The 21,427-nt window shown below is 43.3% G+C and overlaps 1 protein-coding gene across 3 annotated transcripts in view; it reads left to right on the top strand.

The window, feature by feature from the left end:
- Nucleotides 1-21,427, top strand: part of TTC8 (tetratricopeptide repeat domain 8) — a 120,516-nt gene that overhangs the window by 87,348 nt on the left and 11,741 nt on the right. For all 3 annotated transcript variants that reach the window (XM_033953210.1, XM_033953209.1, XM_033953212.1), the window contains exons 11-13: nt 857-1,031; nt 7,218-7,340; nt 9,989-10,072. In XM_033953210.1, the coding sequence (XP_033809101.1) occupies nt 857-1,031; nt 7,218-7,340; nt 9,989-10,072 (382 nt within the window). The remainder of the gene's footprint in view (nt 1-856; nt 1,032-7,217; nt 7,341-9,988; nt 10,073-21,427) is intronic.

The following is a 21,427-nucleotide window of genomic DNA, read 5'->3' as shown; positions in this document are numbered from 1 at the left end:
TGATACTGGTATTAACATATTCATTTTTAACATCCTCACATAAAATCATCCAAATAAAATTAAATATAAATATATACTTGAATAAAATCAATCAATAAGTATATTCATATAAACTAATTAGTACCCTAAAATTATCTCCTTCTTTATTAATTATCCCCACTTAAATCCCAATTCCCTACACTAATCCCATCACTTAATCAATTATGGTCATTCATATCAATTAATATCTACATAAATATGTAGTATTAATAAAACTCCTAATTAAATTAATTTTCTAAAAAATTATGAACATATCATCTCATTTAATATAATATATTCTTTAAATCAAAAACTGAACTTTAAGGCATTATATTATAAAGTATATTAAATCTCATTAATTCAAAAATAAATATCATAAAAACATTCAAATTCATTTAAGATAATTTGATCCATTACCAACCATCTTCCTAAAGCTTTCCACATAAATAACTTTTAAAGCAAAAAAAAAAAAAAAATTTTTATTGATTACAATAACAAACTTAAAACTTTTCCCTTTTTCTTTCTTTCTTCTTCCTTCCCTTTTCTTCTTTTTTTCTTTTTTTCCCTTCCTTTCTTCCCTTTTTCTCTCTTCTTTCTTCTTCCTTATTCTACAATGATCTATTTGCAAAAATAAACTCATTCATAAATTCATTTTTCCAAGATCTTAACTGTGAACTCCACTCCATAAAATCTGAAAAGTGAGTCTTCTCTTTCTTCTCTTATATACGAAAATTGGTTATAATATGTTTAATTCACTTGTTGTAAGAATTCAAAAATGAATAAATTTTTTTTTAAAAAAAATCCTTTTTAATGTTGTATGTTTCTGATACTGAGCTAGGCGACTCCTGCAGATGGGTGTGTATAACTGCCAGCTGTTCAACAATCTGGGCCTCTGCTGTTTCTATGCCCAGCAGTATGACATGACAGTGAGTTCCTTTGAGCGAGCACTCTCTCTGGCTGAGAACGACGAGGAAGTGGCCGATGTTTGGTACAACCTGGGCCATGTGGCTATGGTAAGAAACTTAAATATATGTAAATACTGCCAGTTTCATTTTTAACTTCGGACTTGTAATATGCATGGTAGACATAACCAGTGTCATGGGGCACTAGTTGCTGGACATGTCCCCCCGTTTCCCCATATTTAGCCTGCTGTGGTCAGCCACTGACCTTTGTGGGCTGAATCTACAGTAACTTGGATAGGTGCAGACCAAGAGTTATTTGAGTGCCAGCCTTTATTCAATGCGAGCACCCACATAGCTAAATGAGCAAAGATGGAGACTGTCTCTTATGTGGTCCTGTGTATCTAGTTAGCACTGAATTTTGGTAGTGACCACATAGCTACCAGCTCTGCCCACAGATTGCCTACTAAGACATTCACATGTACACACCCCTTGATATGTACAAGTGCAGAGAAAAGTTGTACATAACGCATGTAAACACCCCAAGCACTATTCTGTAAGGGCATTTGCATGCATGTGGAGGGATGGAGAATGGCTGGAGCTCTCAGTTATGCATGCAATATGAGCTTAAATGCTGCATGGCAAGAACCTATTCTATAACAACCTCAGAGTACCTAAAAGAAGGTGCCCACTTATAGAATTACTACCTAATTGCATAGGGTGGGATATTCAGCGGCACTGAAGGTGAGGAGTAGCCTAATGGGTTAATGAAGTGGCCTAAGAACCAGGGAAGGTAGAGTTCAAGTCCCACCACAGCTCCATGTGGTTCTGGCCAACTCATTTAACCTTCCATTGCTCCAGGTACAAAATAACTACCTACCATATATACTTGAATATAAACCAACTCGAATATAAACTGAGGTAACCTTTTGTCCCCGAAAAAGATAAACCAGGAGGGGTGGGTTATATTCAAGTGCCCTGCTTTGCATCCAGCCCTCATTTCCTCCCTCCCTCCTTCCTTTCTACCCAGCCCCCAATGCGCGCTACAGGCCTGCCTGAAGCCCTGGTAGTCCAGCAGCAAGCCAGGACAGGAGCAGTCCTTCCCATATCCTGTCCCAGCTGACTCTAAAGCACTCCACCTCCCTCCCACCTGCCTGACCCCTGCAGACCTTACCTTTAAAGCCCTGGTAGTCTAGTGAAATAGGACAGGAGTGATCTTCCTACACTTCTACCCCGTAAGAGCCGTGATCAAAAATGCCTGCTTCAAGTTCCCATTGTAGTCTCGCAAGACTGCAAGAACATGCAGCAGGCATTTTTGATCGCAGCTCTCATGAGGCAGGAGCGTAGGGAGATCACCTCTGTCCCACTTCACTGCTAGATCATCAGGGTTTTAAAGGTAAGGTCTGCAGGAATCAGGGAGGCAAGGTGGTTTAGAGTTGGCTGGGACAGATCAGAGGAAGGATCGCGCCTGTCCCAGCTCTCTGATGGACCACCCAGGCTTCAGTCGGGCCCACAGGAGGCCTGTAACAGGTCAAGGCAGGGACAGAGAGAGGGCACACACCAGAGGACTCGAATATAAACCAAGACCTCCATTTTAGGGCCATTTTTGTGGCCCAAAAATCTCAATTTATATTCAAGTATACGAGGTCTGTTCAAAAAAGTTCCAGGGCAGTTTGAATTATGCGCCAACAGGAAGTTCTTTTGAGGCACCCTAGGCGGTGTTTAGTAGCTTGAAACCTCACGAGTAACCTCCTTTTCTCTGTTTGTTGATATCTGTTTTCGTCTCCAAGCTACAGCAGTTTTTATGAAAATGTGTTTTCATGCTCGGCTATTTTTCATCACGTGTGACGTTCTGTTTTAAATTGGGCAAGACCGCTAGAGAAACTTAAGAAATGTTGAAAGTGGATTATGGGGAACATGTCATGAGTCGTGGAGGGTGTTTTGAATGCGTCACAATGATAGTTCTTCCAAAGCCACCTTACTCTCCTGACTTGGCCCCTGCTGACTTCTTGTTTCCTAAACTTAAATCCACGCTGAAAGGAAAGCGATTCAACCCATTGAAGACATAAAGCACAATTCAACGCAGCAACTTTTGGTGATTCCTGAATATGCCTTTAAGGACTGTTTCCAGAAGTGGAACAATATAAGAACATAAGAATTGCCATACTGGGACAGACGGAGGTCCATCAAGCCCAGTATCCTGTTCCCAACAATGGCCAACCCAGGTCCCAAGTACCTAGCTAGATCCCAAGTAGTAAAATAGATTTTATTCTGCTTATCCTAGGAATATGTACTTATATCTTCAATTAATCACCAAAATAGCAAAACTCTTCCTCAGTTAGCAGTGTAAATCAGTACGAAAGCACCAATGCACAAGCATATAAGGGATTTTCAGATGTCTACCCGGGTAACATATCTTGTGCTGGTAGAGATCCTCATTACTCCCAGCTTGGCATTTTTTATCTTTTTTTTTTCAAATAAATACTTTTTAAACTTTTTTATAAATATAGCTTTTAATTTATAAGATTATTTGATTTAGCTTGGGATAAACTACATACAAGCTAAGTCAAATAATCTTATAATTAAAAACTATATTTATCCTAGGAATAAGCAGTGGATTTCCCCAAGCCATCTTAATAATGGCCTATGGACTTCTCTTTATAGGAAATTAGGAAGTTCTGCTTCACGCAACGAGTGGTGGACACCTGGAATGCTCTCCCTGAAGAGGTAATTGCAGAATCCACCGTTCTAGAATTTAAGGATAAGTTAGATGTGCATCTCCTTATGAGAGGCATAAAGTGACATGGTTAAGGGTAATCTAGATGCACTTTTCCTTATGAGAAGCTCAGAGTGAAATGGGGACTAAAACTATGCCAGGGTACACCTGGCGGGGCCTCCGCTTGTGCGGATCGCCGGACTTGATGGACCTAGGGTCTGTTCCGGGGATGGCATTTCTTATGTTCTCCGGCAACGAATTCCAGAGTTTAATTACACGTAATGTGAAGAAATGCTTTCTCTGGTTTGTTTTAAATTTACTACTTAGTAGCTTCATCGCATGCCCCCTAGTCCTAGTATTTTATAGACCTCTATCACATCACCACCCCTGAGCCGTTTCTTCTCCAAGCTGAAGAGCCACTTTAGCCTCTCCTCATAGGGAAGTCGACCCATCCCTTTTATCATTTTTGTCACCCTTCTCTGTACCTTTTCTAATTCTGCTATCTTTTCTGAGATACGGCGACCAGAACTGCACACAGTATTCGCCATGGGTTGCATAATAACATAGTACATGATGGCAGAAAAAGACTTGCAGACTAGATGGACCTTATTGGGAAGGTGGCCAGAGCTGCACTTTCCATTCCATGCAAGTTACACTCTGACATGATCATATACTGGCATAACAATTAGAGCAATCACATAATACCCTTTAATTCGCTGTATCTACAGTTTCTCTATATTGTAAACCACTTCTCTTTATTGTAAACCGCCTAGAAGTCGCAAGATTGTTGGCGGTATATAAGAATAAAGTTATTATTATTATTATTATTATAATCATGGAAGAGTAGTTTTATATTTTGGCTAGCCACATTTATTGTCAATACTTGAAGAAACCAGCAATTCAACAATGTTGCAAACTGACATTTTACTCTCCATCAGCCCTTAGGTGAGTGTGACACAAAAATGCACCTTTGTTCTTGATCTGTCCCTGCTGTCCTCAGATCACAGACCAAATAAGTCTGCCCAGCTCTGGTCCTATTTACTGATTGCTAAAGCTGCCAACAAAGCCCATTCTTGCCCATCCATAATCGGCCCTGTTTGGCCATATTTGGGACACAGACCTTAGAAGTTTGCCTAGTACTGATCTTACTTTCCTACTACTGGAATTGCCATCTAAGCATAGACAAGCTGCACAAGGCTGTCCTAAATTAATGCACACAGATCCCGACTTGAGAAATCTCTCCTTTCATTATCCTGTTTTTCCCAATGTATACGTAGTAGACATCTAGCTGGATGGAAACAACGTTGGGAAAAGTGAATACGTAGGGAAGGGGAGTACTTTGAAGGGGACCCAATGGAATAAGTTGTAAGATTGTTTAATACATTTTTATGAAATCAGTCCTGGAATTTTTTGAACAGATCTTGTACACGGTATATATAATATGTAAACCCTTTGATTGTAACTACAAGGCAGTATATCAAATCCCATCCCATCCCCTTTCCTTTCCACTGAGCAGTTAAGTGCCACAGAATATCTAGGGATGACCCATTAAGCGGGAAACAAAGAAAATCTCCAAGTTAGTCATAGAAACATGTGGCAGAGAAAGGCCAAATGGCCCATCTAGTCTGTCCATCCGCAGTAACCATTATCTCTTCCTCTCCCTATTGGCTAAGGCTCATAACATTTGCATCTCCTCTTCCTATAGGCTAAAGCTCTTTACACCTGCATTGTGATGTCATAGAGCTTTATGGTTATAGAAACATGATGGCAGAGAAAGGCCAAATGGCCCATCTAGTCTGTCCATCCGCAGTAACCATTATCTCTTCCTCTCCCTATTGGCTAAGGCTCATAACATTTGCATCTCCTCTTCCTATAGGCTAAAGCTCTTTACACCTGCATTGTGATGTCATAGAGCTTTATGGTTATAGAAACATGATGGCAGATAAAGGCCAAATGGCCCATCTAGTCTGCCCATCTGCAGTAACCATTATCTCTTTCTCTCTCCGAGAGATCCCACGTGCCTATCCCAGGCCCTCTTGAATTCAGACACAGTCTCTGTCTCCACCACCTCTTCTGGGAGACCGTTTCATGCATCTACCATCCTTTCTGCAAAAAAGTATTTCCTTAGATTACTCCAGAGCCTATCACCTCTTAACTTCATCCTGTACCCTCTCATTGCAGTTTCCTTTCAAATTTAAGTTATAGCCCAAAAGTATCCTCTTCAGCTGTTGTGTTAATTTGAAGAGCATCATGTGTCCAGAGAAAGAGGATGGATACTAGAAACAGTGATTTTGGAGAAGTGTTCAACATTGGTACTCAAGGGCCACAAAAAGCTCAGGTGCTCAAAATTAAACTATGGCAAGGAAATTGAAGTGCTCCTTACTTGAATTAGAACCGTTGCTTGCAGGATTCTTTGCAATTGATCTTTCTTCATCTAGGAAGCAAAGTTGCAACCAAGCTAATTCATTCCAAAATCCCAGTATATAAATGTATTAACAATAGTTAATTAAAAACCTCACCTTATATTCTTTTTGTTTTTATTAGCCTTTATTTATATTCTTTCATATGAACTATCTAGAAATCTTTCTGTTATTTCCCCAAGTCATTTTTAGCATTGGCCTTCAGTTTTATATTTTCTGGGTATTATGCTTCTTGCTCACAGTATGACTGTTTTTGACATTGAAATGTATTCTTTTCAGAGTAGTTTGCAAGTAAATTAAAGTTTATTCTCTCCTTAGGTAGATAACTTATAGAGTTGCCCTTCTTTCCAAGACTCTTCACCTTGATTTTTACTTATTTTGTCCCTTAACTCTCACTGACCAAAAGCCATCTCCCCAGGTTCTTATACAAAAGAATTCTTTTGTCAGGTGTTGGTCATTGGCAAGCAGGACAATTAGGAGGTACACTTCTCCCTCGGTATTCGTGGAGGTTAGGGGCAGAGCCGGACCGCGAAGTGTGAAAAATCGCAAATAACTTTGTGCCAGTTCTGACCCACCCCCGGACCTTACCTGGTGGTCTCCGCCTCCGATCACCTCGCTCTGTGTGTGTTGTGTGTTTGCGGGGGGCCAGTGCGGGTGCTTCGGTCTTCGCATTCCCCGCTTTGGTGTCAGGCTGGGGGAGCGAAGAGGTGGCAGCGGGAGGATGCAGGTAAGAGGCTCTTGCTGGGGGGGGTTGATAGCCAGAGTTATAGGAAGTTGAGAGAGGAGATCGTTCCTCTCTTAGTGCATAAGACCTGGGCTGGGCAGCTTGTGTCGGGAAAGGTCGGGGAGCGGCTGGAGCCTTCTTGCATGCATGTGTTTAGGTCTGTGCGGGCCCCGACCGTTCTCTCCAGGGTCCGGCCCCTCAGTGCTCTTCGTTTCTCTCACATCGCCGCAAAGATGAACCGGTCTGTTATTGTGATGAGGCCCCCCTCCACCTCCGATCACCTCCCTTCTCGCCCCAATCCAAGTCCCGGGGCCGGGTTTTTTTTTTCAATTCTCAGCGGGGGGGCTGGGGAAAAAATTGCGAATAAGCGAAACCGCGAACGTCAGAACTGCGAATAGGGAGGGGGAAGTGTAGAATTAAATGTATTGATTTGTTTTTAGGGAATTGGAGATGTAAATTTGGCCTATCAGTGTTTCAAGCTGACTCTAGCCAATAACAATGACCATGCTGAAGCGTACAACAATTTAGCTGTGCTGGAGATGCGCAAGAACAACATTGAACAGGTAAGTATCGTAATCCTTGAGCTTGTTCCTTTGCTGCAGGGGGAAAGGTCTGGGTTTATTAAATTGAGTTTGGCTGTAATTTCTGCACTAATAGAACATACAATTCACCAATACCTCCTGTGCAAATGCTGCTTTTAATGCTAATTTTAATAAATTGATGGAAAATCATGTAGCAATATCATATGATACAGTATTATTTGGAATTATGATGAGAAAAAAAAGTCAAATTTCACCAGAAAATAACAAGCTTTTATTAGTTATGACAGGGGTTGCCATTCAGCATATAACCAACAATTGGAAGAATTATAATAACCTAAATTATACATTTTGGTGGAATACAATATGTCATATATTCAAAATGGAAAGAGCAATAGCAATACAAAGAGGGACATATACTAAATTTATAAAAATATGGGGGCCATTGACAAAATATTATAATGAATAAATAGTAGGATTTCTCTTCTTCTTTTCTTCTTTTCAATATCTTCTTTGTGACACACATGAAGGGGAGGGTAGTGAAAATAATTTTTACATTATATGCTATAATATGATATACAATATGTAATGAATGATTAAAAAGTACTAGAAGGGTGGGGGGAGGGAGAGGGGATAAAAATATGTTCAGAATATTATGTATTAGATATAAAAGTGATATTGTGTATTCATTAATTGTATTTCAATATTTTGTACACTTCATGTAAAATTTGAAAATGAAAAAAAATTATTTAAAAAAAAATAAGTGCTACTTTTATAGAATTACCCCCATAAGGTTCAAATATTGGTCAAATTGGGCCAAGGCTTACAAAAGCTCCCCCCAAAATGGTCCAGTGCATTTCTATGGGAGAAGAAATTCCAGCTTCTGTAGCATAGAAACTTACGTACAGTGAAACAGCAGTTAGGTAATTCCTTCCTTCAAACCATAGGTGTCAAAGTCTGTCCTCGAGGGCCGCAATCCAGCCAGGTTTTCAGGATTTCCCCAATGATTGTTAATATGCATTGAACAATTTTGGGATTTATAATGTCAATTCAATAGCTCTGTAATATTAAACTATATTTTATGAACAAAAAGAGCTATATTTAATACAGATTTATAAACTGAATTTCCACACATTCATAAATTACTTCTATTTATTTTGTACTTTTTGTAAAAAGATTTTTTAATAATAATAATAACAGTTTATATACCGCAATACCGTGAAGTTCTATGCGGTTTACAAAAGATTAAACGAAGGAACAAGTTGATTGAACAAAAAGAGAGGTGGAAGAGAGTGATTAATAGGACAAGATAACCATTATTGAGGAGAAAGAGATGAAAGGGTCAGTTGTCTAGACTTTTTCATCTCTTTCTCCTCAATAATGATTTTATTGTCCTAATAATCACTTTTTCACCCCACACATGTGTTAATACTTCATATAATATAAATATACACATAAATAACTTACTAAAACCTTCACAACCTACCCTACCAACCCACTAAAAGTTCATTTCGAAACTACTCCATTGCAGTACTGTCCATATACTGGCCAAAAAAGTTCTTAATATTGTGCAAACTTATCACTTCATGAGAATGTAATCCCAATAGACGTTCTCTTCATATTCCCTGTATCACTGGTTGCCATAAACTGAGCACAATTGCCCAACACAAATCTGTGTTTCGCCTGTTGGCGTCATCTGGGGCGACAGGCTGACCTTGGCTTCAGTAATGAATCTTAGTTCTTGTTATTCATTATACAACATATTTGTGTGCCACACACCAGTGGGAAAAATCCAAACCAGGACCTCTCACTTCACAAGATGAATGCTGTCATTTATCCCAGGACAAGCAGGCATGATATTCTCACATGTGGGTGACGTCATCTACGGAGCCCCGACGCGGACAGTTTTTCAAGCAAACTTGATTGAAGATTCAAGTTTGCTGAGCTGCACCACGCATGTGTGCCTTCCTGCTCCACTAGAGGGCGCATCCCCTCCTCGTGGTCTCCAGTTCGTTTTCTTCCGCAGAGCCACGAAGTCCTGTACTTTTTTGTCTCTGCCCAAAGTGCCTTCTAGCACCGCGGCTTTCTTGTTTTATAACAGAGTTACAGTATCACAAAACGTGTATCTGACTATTTCTGCTGCTCTCACTATTGTGGGGGGTATAAAAATCCTGAGAAAATCTGGGGCTGCAGCAAAATGTGGGGAGAATAAAACCAAATCAATAAAATATGGAATCAAATAGTCTTTCCATGTTGTATCTTTCAGTTGTCATTTATAGCAACAAAAACCCAGCCATCAAATATCTTAATAAAAGGTGTTAGCCTGTGACACCACTTCCCTTTTAATACTTGAAAATCCTAGCTTTTGTTATTGTAATGAGTAAACACCATTTTCTATTGTAATATACACCGTCTAATGATTGGGGGGAGGGGGGAGGTATATTTTACATTTTTCTTATTGGGGAAATAATAGAGGAATGATGGGAGGGGAGGGTGGTAATTTGATGTATTGTAAGATAAATCAGAAAGATTGTCAAGTGATGTGTTTAATTGTATTATTTTATTGTTTGTGCACTTGATGTAAGATTGAAAACGAAAAAAGAATTTGAAAAAAAAAAAAAAGAAAATACTAACTTTTTTTTTCCTGTGCTTTTTACTCTCCACCCACACAGGCACGAGCTCTCCTGCAAACTGCTTCAAATTTGGCACCTCACATGTATGAACCTCATTACAATTTTGCAGCTCTCTCTGACAAGGTAAGAATCCCAAAAGTCTGCCAGCTTAAACAGTGGTCTCATGTTACATGATATGCTCTCAATCCTATCCCTCTACATGAGAAGTGCTTGAGGATTAAAATATGACTTCAGTTCAAATTAATAGTAACAGATCAACTAAAAATCTTAATGAAGGTCAGATTAAAGAAATATGTAGAAATGTAACATCCGAGACACAGATTGTATGTTTAATGTTTCCACACAGTCAATGCCTCATATTTACGGTAGCTTACTTCCTGTTTAGTGAATACATTTAATCTTTGTTAGCTCTGTCAGGCTAGTAGTGCTTCAAAAAGAATCTGATTTAAAACAGAATTTCATTGTAGCAGCATTTCTGATGTTAGCCCTGTTTGAACAGAAATTTCTTACCTCTGCCCAGAAAGAAATCGTTGCTCTCCCTCCTCCCATCCCCCCTCCCATCCCCCGGTGAGACATCTTCCTCCATGGCATATCTTTCCTGTCCCTCTGCAGGGCTGGAGACCATCAATTCCCTCTCACATTCTGCCATACGCTGTCTCCTTTCTCTTACATTCTCTCACCCATATACACACTCCCCTCACATACTCTTCATCATACTCGACACTGGCTAATATCCAGGAAATCCCATATTATATAGGATTTTTCTCCTTAGCCACTAATGATAAGTCCTGTCATTGGCTAACAACAGGCTAACATGGAAGTAATAGAGCTTGGCAATTCAGGATTGGTCCAGCTTAATGAAGATTATGTTTATAATTTCTTTATTCATTTTTTCATATTATAACAAGTGTATCAGAAAAATTTATATGATCTTATAAATACACACTTGATTTACCTTCATGAACACTTTAAGTACAACATATCATATTTATATTCATATTTTATAATGTTTTAAATAATATGTAATTCATGTATGACCAATATAAATAAAAATAACCCCCCCCTCCCAATCCCTCCCTACCTATTTCAGAAAATCTAAGCTAATCCTTTAAAATTTATTAATTAATTAATGAAGATTATGTCATCGGAATTGGTCCTTTGATGCTTTTACAGTAAAGTCAGTTTAGGTAATAGTGTAGTCTTTAGAATATCTATTAGGGTTTTTATATAAAAAGTGTTTAGTCTAGATTAGTATTTTAGGTTGCATTTCAGAGCATAAAATAAGATCAGACTAGGGCACAGATTTCAGTTGAGGAAAGTCGTATTTAGTGTTTAGCATTAGTTTAAAATACAGATAGAAAAAAAGTATCCCTATACAACATATTTTTGCAAAGGTCTTTAATTAGGCAGTTAGAAAATACTCTTTTAGATAGCTCTAAGTCTAATAAATGTTGGCATTGTCATCTCGAAGCAGGGACGTTAGATCATTTATTATTCTACTATCCATTCATTTTGGCTTTTTGGAGATCGATTTGGGGCCAAATAAATTGTTTGTTAGAAAATCCTGTGGCTCTATCCTATGATACTATTTTTTATCCCAGGACAAGCAGGCAGCATATTCTTGACTGATGGGTGACGGCACCGACGGAGCCCCGGTACGGACAATTTTAGAGTGATTGCACTCTAAGAACTTGGAAAGTTCTAGTAGGCTGCACCGCACACGCGCGAGTGCCTTCCCGCCCGACAGAGGCGCGCGGTCCCCAGTTTCTTAGTTTCCGCGGAGCTAAGAAGACGCGTTTCTTTCAACGGCTGTTGAAGACTTTTTTCATATCGCCTTCCCGCTCGCGTAAACCCTTAAGGAAATATTGTTTTCTTCATTTTCTTTTCTTTAAAAAAAAAAAAAAAACAAAACTTTGGTTTTTTTTTTTTTTCACTTCTTTCAATTTCGCCCCGGCGGGGCCTGTTGCCACCATCGAGGCCTCGGCCTTCGATTTGGCAGAAGCCGTTTTTACCATCATGCCCCCTCAACCCGGGTTTAAGAAGTGCCAGCGGTGTGCACGACCAATTTCACTCACTGACCCGCACAACTACAGTGTCTTGGTCCTGACCATCGAGCGTCTACCTGCACCCGCTGTGCGACTTTAAAAAAGAGAACTCTGAAAAATCGGCAGATCCAGCAGCAATTATTGTTTGGTGCCGAGATGTCTGACTCTGCGGCACCGGCACCGACATCGGCCCCGTCTCAGTCGGCACCCACTTCGTCGACACCGCGTGATACCGCGTCGGCGTCACATCCCTCAGGTAAGCCGGCTAAGAAGCCTTCCCCGTTGGAGCGTCCTCCGGTCTCAGTAGCAGCGAGCCCAGTCCTGCCGACCTCGAGGCGCCCACGGAAGCGCTCCGCCCCAATAGAGGTGAGCCCCTCGACCTCGGGTTCCTCATCCTCGGGGCGTAGAGCAGCACCGCAGGTACCGCAGAAGAAAAAGGCGGTACCGGTGCCTTCGCTGGACGAGCAGATTGCCGCTGTCCTGCAGGTGCAGCTTAAGGAACAGTTGCAACAACTCCTTCCTGCACTTTTGGCACCAAGCCTTCTGGTCCCGGTCCGGTCTGAGCCACCGATACCGACAGTGGAGCAGCCCCTTCTTTCGGCATCCACTTTGTCGGTGCCGGTACATTCTGCTTCTTCAGTCTCCATGCCAGTCCTCGCACCGGAACCGAGAGCTCAACACCAGGCTGTTCAGACTTCGACACCGATGCAGCCCTTAACGTCTCCCGGTACCGTGTCTATGAGGTCAGGTAAGTCGGCACGCAAATCCTGACACCTGAAGCCATGGACAAATTTGGCAAGAGGTTGTACCAGAATGCGATGTTAGCCAACAGGTCAGGGAATTACGCTTTCCACTTCTCATTCTATCTCAAGCATCTCATACAAAATCTGACTGCTTTTGAGAAGTACCTCCCTGACCGTAAAAAATCTGCCTTTCGCCAAACTTCTTCATCGCTCTTACAACTTCGAAAGTTCATGGTCAGGTCGATCTATGACACCTTTGAGCTGACCTCTCGGGCCACAGCTATGTCGGTGGCCATGCGCCAACTGGCATGGCTCAGAGTGTCAGAACTTGATGTCAATCATCAGGATCGACTGGCTAATGCACCTTGCCTGGGGGATGAGCTGTTTGGAGAATCCATGGACTCCACTACTCAAAAGCTTTCGGCTCATGAAACTAGGTGGGATACTCTCCTCAAAACGAAAAAGAAGACCCCACCTACCAGGCCTTTTCGTCAGCAATCGGCCTACCAGCGTCGATTTGTGGCTCGTCCTTTGCCACCGGCAGCTCAACAACCCAGGCGTCAGAGGCAACAACAAAGGCAAAACACTAGACCTGCACAGCAGCAACAACAGGTGAAGCCTCCTCCTCCACAAAAACCTTCACAACCCTTTTGACTTGGTTCTCCAGGACATAGCCAGTATCCCTCCATCTGCCCATCTTCCACTGCCTATAGGAGGACGCCTTACTCATTTCATAAGCCATTGGGAAACCATCACCTCGGACCAGTGGGTCCTCAACATCATCCGCCACAGCTACTCTCTCAACTTTCAGACTCTTCCTGCCCAAGGTCTACCAAAAGAGTCTGCTTTGAACACTCCTCAGTCTTCCCTCCTTCTTCGAGAGGTTCAATCCCTCCTCCTTCTGAACGCCATAGAGGAAGTCCCTCTAGATCAAAAGGGGCAGGGATTCTACTCCCGTTATTTTCTAGTCCCCAAAAAGACAGGAGATCTCAGACCCACCCTAGATCTTCGCGATCTCAACAAATGCTTGGTCAAAGAGAAATTCAGAATGCCTTCTCTGGCCACTCTTTACCCTCTTCTCAATCAAGGCGACTGGCTATGTTCCCTCGATCTCAAAGAAGCATACACTCATATACCGGTCAATCTGGCCTCCAGACAGTACCTACGCTTCATGATCAATCGTTGTCATTACCAATACAAGGTGCTGCCCTTCGGTCTTGCCTCCTCTCCAAGAGTATTCACCAAATGTCTGATTGTGGTGGCTGCCTTTCTACGCTCTCACCACCTTCAGGTCTTTCCTTACCTGGACGACTGGTTAATCAAGGCCAATTCATCTCAGACAGTACTCCTAGCCACCAACCACACCGTCCTGTTTCTACAGCTTCTGGGGTTCGAGATCAATCTACCCAAATCTCATCTCATCCCCACTCAGAGACTTCAATTCATCGGAGCCGTCTTGGACACAATCCTCATGAGAGCGTTCCTGCCATCCAACCGTCTTCAAACGCTTCAATCTCTATGTCAGCAGATGCTTCCACAACGTTCCATCTCTGCCAAGCAAATGATGATACTCTTGGGTCACATGGCCTCCACAGTTCATGTCACACCCTTCGCACGTCTTCACCTGCGCACTCCTCAATGGACCCTAGCTACCCAGTGGTCCCAAGCGATGGATCCTTGCTCACGTCACATATCTGTGACATCATCTCTTCGTCAGTCTCTACAATGGTGGTTGATATCCTCAAATCTCTCCAGAGGTCTTCTCTTCCATCTACCTCCTCATCAACTTATCATCACCACCGATGCCTCCCCTTACGCCTAGGGAGCTCATTTGAACGAGTTCCAAACTCAAGGTCTTTGGACAACTCAGGAAATGAAGCATCACATCAATTTCCTGGAACTCAGAGCGATGTTTTATGCATTCAAGGCCTTCCAACATCTTCTCTTTCCTCAAGTCCTCCTGCTGTGCACAGACAATCAAGTTGCGATGTACTACATCAACAAACAGGGTGGGACAGGCTCTCGCCTCTTGTGCCAGGAAGCCCAGAAGATCTGGACTTGGGCCATAGATCACCATCTATACATTCAGGGAGAACAGAATTCCTTAGCGGACAAGCTCAGCAGAATTCTCCAACCTCACGAGTGGGCATTCGATCCTTTCACTCTACAGTCCATCTTCGCTCAATGGGGCACTCCTCAGATAGACCTTTTTGCAGCTCCTCACAATCACCAGCTGCCCCTTTTTTGCTCCAGACTCTCCTCTCCTCACCGTCTGGCAGCGGATGCATTTCTCCTCGACTGGTCCAATCTGTTCCTGTACGCTTTTCCTCCTCTGCCTCTCATGTTGAGAACCTTGTTCAAGCTCAAGAGGGAACGAGCCACCATGATTCTGATTGCTCCAAGGTGGCCCAGGCAACATTGGTTCTCCCTTCTACTTCAACTCAGTTCCAGGGAACCTTTTCTTCTTCCACTGTTTCCTTCTCTGCTTACACAGCGTCAGGAGACCCTTCTACATCCCAACCTCCAGTCTCTGCACCTGACAGCTTGGTATCTCTCGGGCTGGCTTCTCATGATACTCTTTTGTCTCAGCCCGTTCGTTCCATTCTAGATGCCTCCAGGAAACCAGCCACTCTGCAATGTTACCATCAGAAGTGGACACGATTTTCTTCCTGGTGTCTTCTTCATCATCTTGATCCCACTTCCCTGGCAGTGGAGACATTGTTGGATTATCTGCTTTCTTTGTCTGACTCTGGCCTTAAGTCTACTTCCATCAGAGTCCACCTCAGTGCTATTGCTGCTTTTCATGAGCCGGTTCATGGAAAACTTCTCCCAGCTCATCCCTTGGTGTCCAGGTTCATGCGGGGTCTTTTCAATGTGAAACCACCTCTTAAAGCCCCTCCTGTAATTTGGGATCTCAATGTGGTTCTTTCCGCCTTAATGAAGCCTCCATTTGAACCTTTGGCTACCACTCCTTTCAAGTTTCTCACTTGGAAAGTACTTTTCCTTATTGCTCTTACCTCTGCCAGGAGGGTCAGTGAGCTACATGCACTAGTTGCAGATCCTCCTTTTACGGTCTTTCATCATGACAAGGTGGTTCTGCGTACACATCCAAAGTTTCTCCCTAATGGTTGTCTCTGAATTCCATCTCAACCAATCCATTGTTCTGCCTGTCTTCTTTCCGAAACCTCACTCTCATTCTGGTGAACAGGCTCTGCATACTTTGGACTGTAAGAGGGCTCTAGCTTACTATCTAGAGCGTACGAAACCCCACAGATCAGTTCCCCAACTCTTTCTGTCCTTTGATCCGAATAAATTGGGACGTCCTGTTTCTAAACGTACGTTGTCTAATTGGCTGGCAGCGTGCATTTCATTCTGTTATGCTCAGTCCGGACTGACACTGGAAGGTTCTGTCACGGCCCATAAAGTTCGGGCTATGGCAGCATCTGTAGCTTTCCTCCGTTCCACTCCTATTGAGGAAATCTGCAAAGCTGCTACTTGGTCCTCAGTTCATACTTTTACATCTCACTATTGTCTGGATGTTTTCTCCAGACGGGATGGACACTTCGGCCAATCTGTTTTACAAAATTTATTTTCCTAATGGCCAACCTTCCCTCCATCCCTCTTTTTGTTAGCTTGGAGGTCACCCATCAGTCAAGAATATGCTGCCTGCTTGTCCTGGGATAAAGCACAGTTACTTACCGTAACAGGTGTTATCCAGGGACAGCAGGCAGATATTCTTGCGTCCCACCCACCTCCCCGGGTTGGCTTCTTAGCTGGCTTATCCTAACTGGGGACTGCGCGCCTCTGTCGGGCGGGAAGGCACTCGCACGGTGCGGCCTACTAGAACTTTCCAAGTTCTTAGAGTGCAATCACTCTAAAATTGTCCGTACCGGGGCTCCGTCGGTGCCGTCACCCATCAGTCAAGAATATCTGCCTGCTGTCCCTGGATAACACCTGTTACGGTAAGTAACTGTGCTATTTGGAATGTCAATGAGGAAAAAAAGTCAAATTTCTGCAAATAATAATAAATTATTACTTACTATGACAGGAGTTGCCATTCAGCAGATTACGTTTAATTGGAAAAACTGGAATAGATTAAATTACAGTTTTTGGTGGAATTCACTGTGTCATATGTATAAGATGGAAAGAATATTAGCGTTGCAGAAAGGAAATTTTAATAAATTTCAGGAGGTTTGGAGACCATTAATAGAATATTGTAATGAATGAATAATCATTTTTCCTCAGCTGATATAATTGTACAGGGGTAGGGGTGGGAAGAAGTTGAATTATAGATTGATGGGTTGGATTAATAAACAACAATATAGATATGTAATCACGTGTAAGAATAGGGTTGGGAGGGAGGGATTTATTTTTATTTGTGAAATTACTAAGAATAGATACTCAAGTGATATTGTATAAGTTTTACTGTTAATATTTGTTGCACTTGTTGTTAGATGAAAAAATGAATAAAGAATATTAGAAAAAAAGAAAATACAGTGGTACCTTGGATTACGAGCATAATCCGTTCCAGGAGCATGCTCGTAATCCAAAATGCTCGTTTATCAAAGCGAGTTTCCCCATAGGAAATAATGGAAACTCGCTTTGATAGGTTCCCCCCCTCCCCCCGAGGCCAGCAGCGCTGCTCCCCCCCCTCGAGAACCGGCATTGCTCCCCCCGAAGGCCCCTCCCCGCGAACCGGCACCCTCCCCCCCGTGATCCGCAACCCCCCGCCGCCATCGGGCACCCCTCCCGCCGTGACCTGAGGTCCCCCCAACCCACCCGAACCCTCTTCTTACTTTTCTGTAGCCTCCACAGCGGCACCAGCATCAGCATGTCCTGTGCGTGCCGGTGCCTGAAGATCTGCTTCCTGTGCTGGGCCTTGAGAGTTCACGTTCGACGTGAGAGTTCGCGTTCGACGTGAACTCTCAGGCCTGCACAAGAAGCAGATCTTCAGGCACCTGCACCACGCACAGGACATGCTGGTGCCGGTGCCGCTGCGGAGGCTACAGAAAAGTAAGAAGAGGGTTCGGGTGGGTTGGGGGGACCTCAGGTCGTGGCGGGGGGGTGCCCGATGGCGGTAGGGGGGTTGTGTGCCGGATCGCAGGGGGGGCACTCGCAAATCGAAGCGCGCTCGGTTTCCGAGCCGCCGATTTTGCGAATGTTTTGCTCGTCTTGCAAAACACTCGCAAACCGGTGCACTCGTAAAGCGAGGTACCACTGTACTCTTTTGTTTAGTTGCCTTTCAGTTAAACAATAGTGCCCGATTAAAGGGTGGTTCATCCAGGAGGTGTAAGTGACATTTTTCATTTTTTAAAAAAAGTAATTTATATTCCGCATATCCTACAATTCTAAGCGTATTTCAAATTATTCAGGTACTCAAGCATTTTTCCCTAACAGTCGAGCGGGCTCCCACTCTTATCTAATGTACCTAGGGCAAAGGGGATTAAGTGAGTTGCCCAGGGTCACAAGGAGCTGCAGTGCAGGATTCAAACCCGCAACCTCAGGGTGCCAAGGCTGTAGCTCTAACCACTGCACCAAATGGTCCCAGACCTCAATTGCTCCTTGTCCTAAAGAGGTGCTAAGAGGAAGAAAAACCCCATTGGAATATCTTACCTGCCAGCTTTCAAACTTGGTAAAAGGTAAAATTTGGGCTTTAGTAGGTTATTTCATTGTCCTTCTCTTTTACTTTTTTAGTTAAGTACCCGGCTTTTACAGCAAAGTCAGCTCAGCTGATTTCTTTACAATTGACAACATATTCAAAGGCTTGAACATTGAATACTGAACGCTGCTGCCAAAATTGAACAGCAGCTGCCAAAATTACCTTTTGTTTTTGCACATTACAATTGGCACGATGGGAGCAAGTCCAGGGATGTTTCACAAGTAAACCCTTTTCTGGGTATACAGTGTGACAACTTTGCCTATCAGGTTACCTGGCATAAGTTGTGAAAACTGAGGACTCTCCCTTTACACATTAATATTTCTCATTTTGATTGAATTTTTTGCTCTTCTCACTCCATCAAGGAAAGATCTTTTTCCTTGACATTTGTAACATTCTTTCTTAGTGGGTTTGTGTAGTTTAGAATATATACATAAGCATGGATTAATGAGAGAAAGCCAACATGGATTTAGTCAAGGGAAATCGTGCCTCACCAATCTACTACATTTCTTTGAAGGGATGAATGAACATGTGGATAAAGGTGAGCCCTTTCTCTTTGTTTGTTCTGCTGACAGAAAAAGTAAGCATATCAATTTTTGTTGGTAAGAGCTCTACTGAAAGAGTAAACTTTGGCCTTTTTAGATAGAAAACCTCTTTTAAAACTGTAAGATTACCTTTTTGTCACATTAAATTATTTTCATTATTTTTTTGTTACATTTTCCTAAAATAAACATTAACTATTGCTAACTTAAATTCCTAACTACAGAAAATATATGTACATATATACAGTGGTACCTTGGTTTAAGAGCATAATTCGTTCCATGCTTTTAAACAAAAACACTCATATATCAAAGCAACTTTCCCCATAGAAGATAATGGAAACTTGAACAATTCGTTCCACCAACCCTCCTCCCCCCCCGAGGTTATCGGCGCTGCTCCATCACCCCCTACCCTCGCTCTAACCGACATCGCACCCCCCCCCGAACCGGCATCGCAACCCCCCCCCCCCCCCCGCAAATGCCCCCCGCGAGAACCGCAAAGCACCCCCGTGCTGAAAGCGGCATCCGACCGCCCTTCCTCCCAAGCACGGTCCTTACCCCTTCTGCTCGTTGTAAGAGTGAATGCGAGCTCCCGCCTCTTGCCTGGGCTGGGCCTTGAGCATCTGCGCATGCTCAAGGCCTTCTGGCTCTCGTTCTCTCGGACGAGATCTCTGAGAGAATGAGAGCCAGAAGGCCTTGAGCATGCGCAGATGCTCAAGGCCCAGCCCAGGCAAGAGGCGGGAGCTCGCATTCACCCTTACAAAGAGCAGAAGGAGTAAGGACCGTGCTTGGGAGGAAGGGCGGGTGGATGCCGCTTTCAGCGTGGGGGTGCTTTGTGGTTCTCGCAGGGGGGCGTTCGCGGGGGGGGGGGTTGCGATGCCGGTTCGGGGGGATTGCGATGCCGGTTAGAGCAGGGGGGAGGTGTTCGTACACCAGAACATGCTCGGTTTGCGAGGCAAAAGTTTGCTGAGTGTTTTGCTCGTCTTGCAAAACACTCGCAAACCGAGGATCCACTGTATGTTTATTTGCATATAGACAAAGAACTGTTTATGTAACACCAGCCATAAAATCTGTTTTTCTCTTCAGCCTTCTACCAAAAAGGCTTTTGAATTCATTGCAGCTTCATTCAGATCTTTCTTGCAAAACACACCAAGACAGGCAGATTCTCCGAAGACAAGCAGGGTAATGCAGCCCCACTTGTTGGTGAAATCCCTGGACTGAGCCTGTCTCGCGGAATTCTCCCCTAGCTATAGTAGTTTGTTATTTTACCTACTGGGCATGTGCAGCCACCTTACCTCTGGAGCTCCACCTACTTAGCCTGTCAGGTTTTTTTTTCCTTTTCCGACTGAAGCAGGTCGTAGCTCTCCCCTTTTGCCTTGCCTTCTGACTTAAGAAAAAAAGAGTAAAGAAGAAGCAAACCCAAACTAGAAAAATAATAAATAAATTCACGCCGACATTCTACCCCCCCCAAAAAAAAATTTGAATTATCTGTAATCTCCTGATCTGTTTATGAATGATTTACTATCCTGCATCCAATCCAAGGGACACAGCAATAAAAGGTATTTACAGAACAAATCATCTTCAATTACAGTATTCCCCCTGATATTCGCGGGGGTTCTGTTCCAGGAACCCCCGCGAATGTTGAAAAACCGTGAATACGGTTTTTAGCGGGAGAGACGAGAGGGAAGCTGGAGAGGCAGGAGAGGGCAGCCAGAGCGCCGGCGGGTGAAGGAAATCACTTGCGGTATGCTCCGACCGCCTCTTCCTGTACTAAAGTCGGGCCTCACCAATCAGGAGCTGCGTGTCAAAGCAGCTCCTGACTTTAGTGCAGGAAGAGGCAGTCGGAGCATACCGCGAGTGATTTCCTTCACTCGCTGGCGCTCCGGCTGCCCTCTCCTGCCTCTCCGGCTGCCTTCTCCTGCTCGGTCAGAAAATACCGTGCATGTCCGGGACCGCGAATCGCCAACCACAAATGACCGGGGGAGCACTGTACTGCACAATTGTTGTGAGATCTGTTTATACATTTTCAGTACTCTGCATATATCTATGAGAGGTGCTTGAGAATTAATGTTGACTTTTATTTAATTGAAATTAATAATAACACAGATTAACAATCTTAATTAAGGTCAGATTAAAGAAATATGTGGAAACATAACATAACAATCAGCTAAGAACATAAGAATTGCCGTTGCTGGGTCAGACCAGTGGTCCATTGTGCCCAGCAGTCCGCTCACGTGGCGGCCCTCTGGTCAAAGACCAGCGCCCTAACTGAGACTGGCCCTACCTGCGTACGCTCCGGTTCAGCAGGAACTTGTCTAACTTTGTCTTGAATCCCTGGAGGATGTTTTCCCCTATAACAGACTTTGGAAGAGCGTTCCAGTTGTCTACCACTCTCTGGGTGAAGAAGAACTTCCTTACGTTTGTACGGAATCTATCCCCTTTTAACTTCAGAGAGTGCCCTCTCGTTCTCCCTACCTTGGAGAGGGTGAACAACC

Source organism: Geotrypetes seraphini, chromosome 7, assembly GCF_902459505.1.
Source record: "Geotrypetes seraphini chromosome 7, aGeoSer1.1, whole genome shotgun sequence".
In the NCBI taxonomy this organism is placed as follows: domain Eukaryota; kingdom Metazoa; phylum Chordata; class Amphibia; order Gymnophiona; family Dermophiidae; genus Geotrypetes; species Geotrypetes seraphini.
Note: the sequence above shows the minus strand (reverse complement) of the source record. Positions and strands in the feature narration are given on the sequence as shown.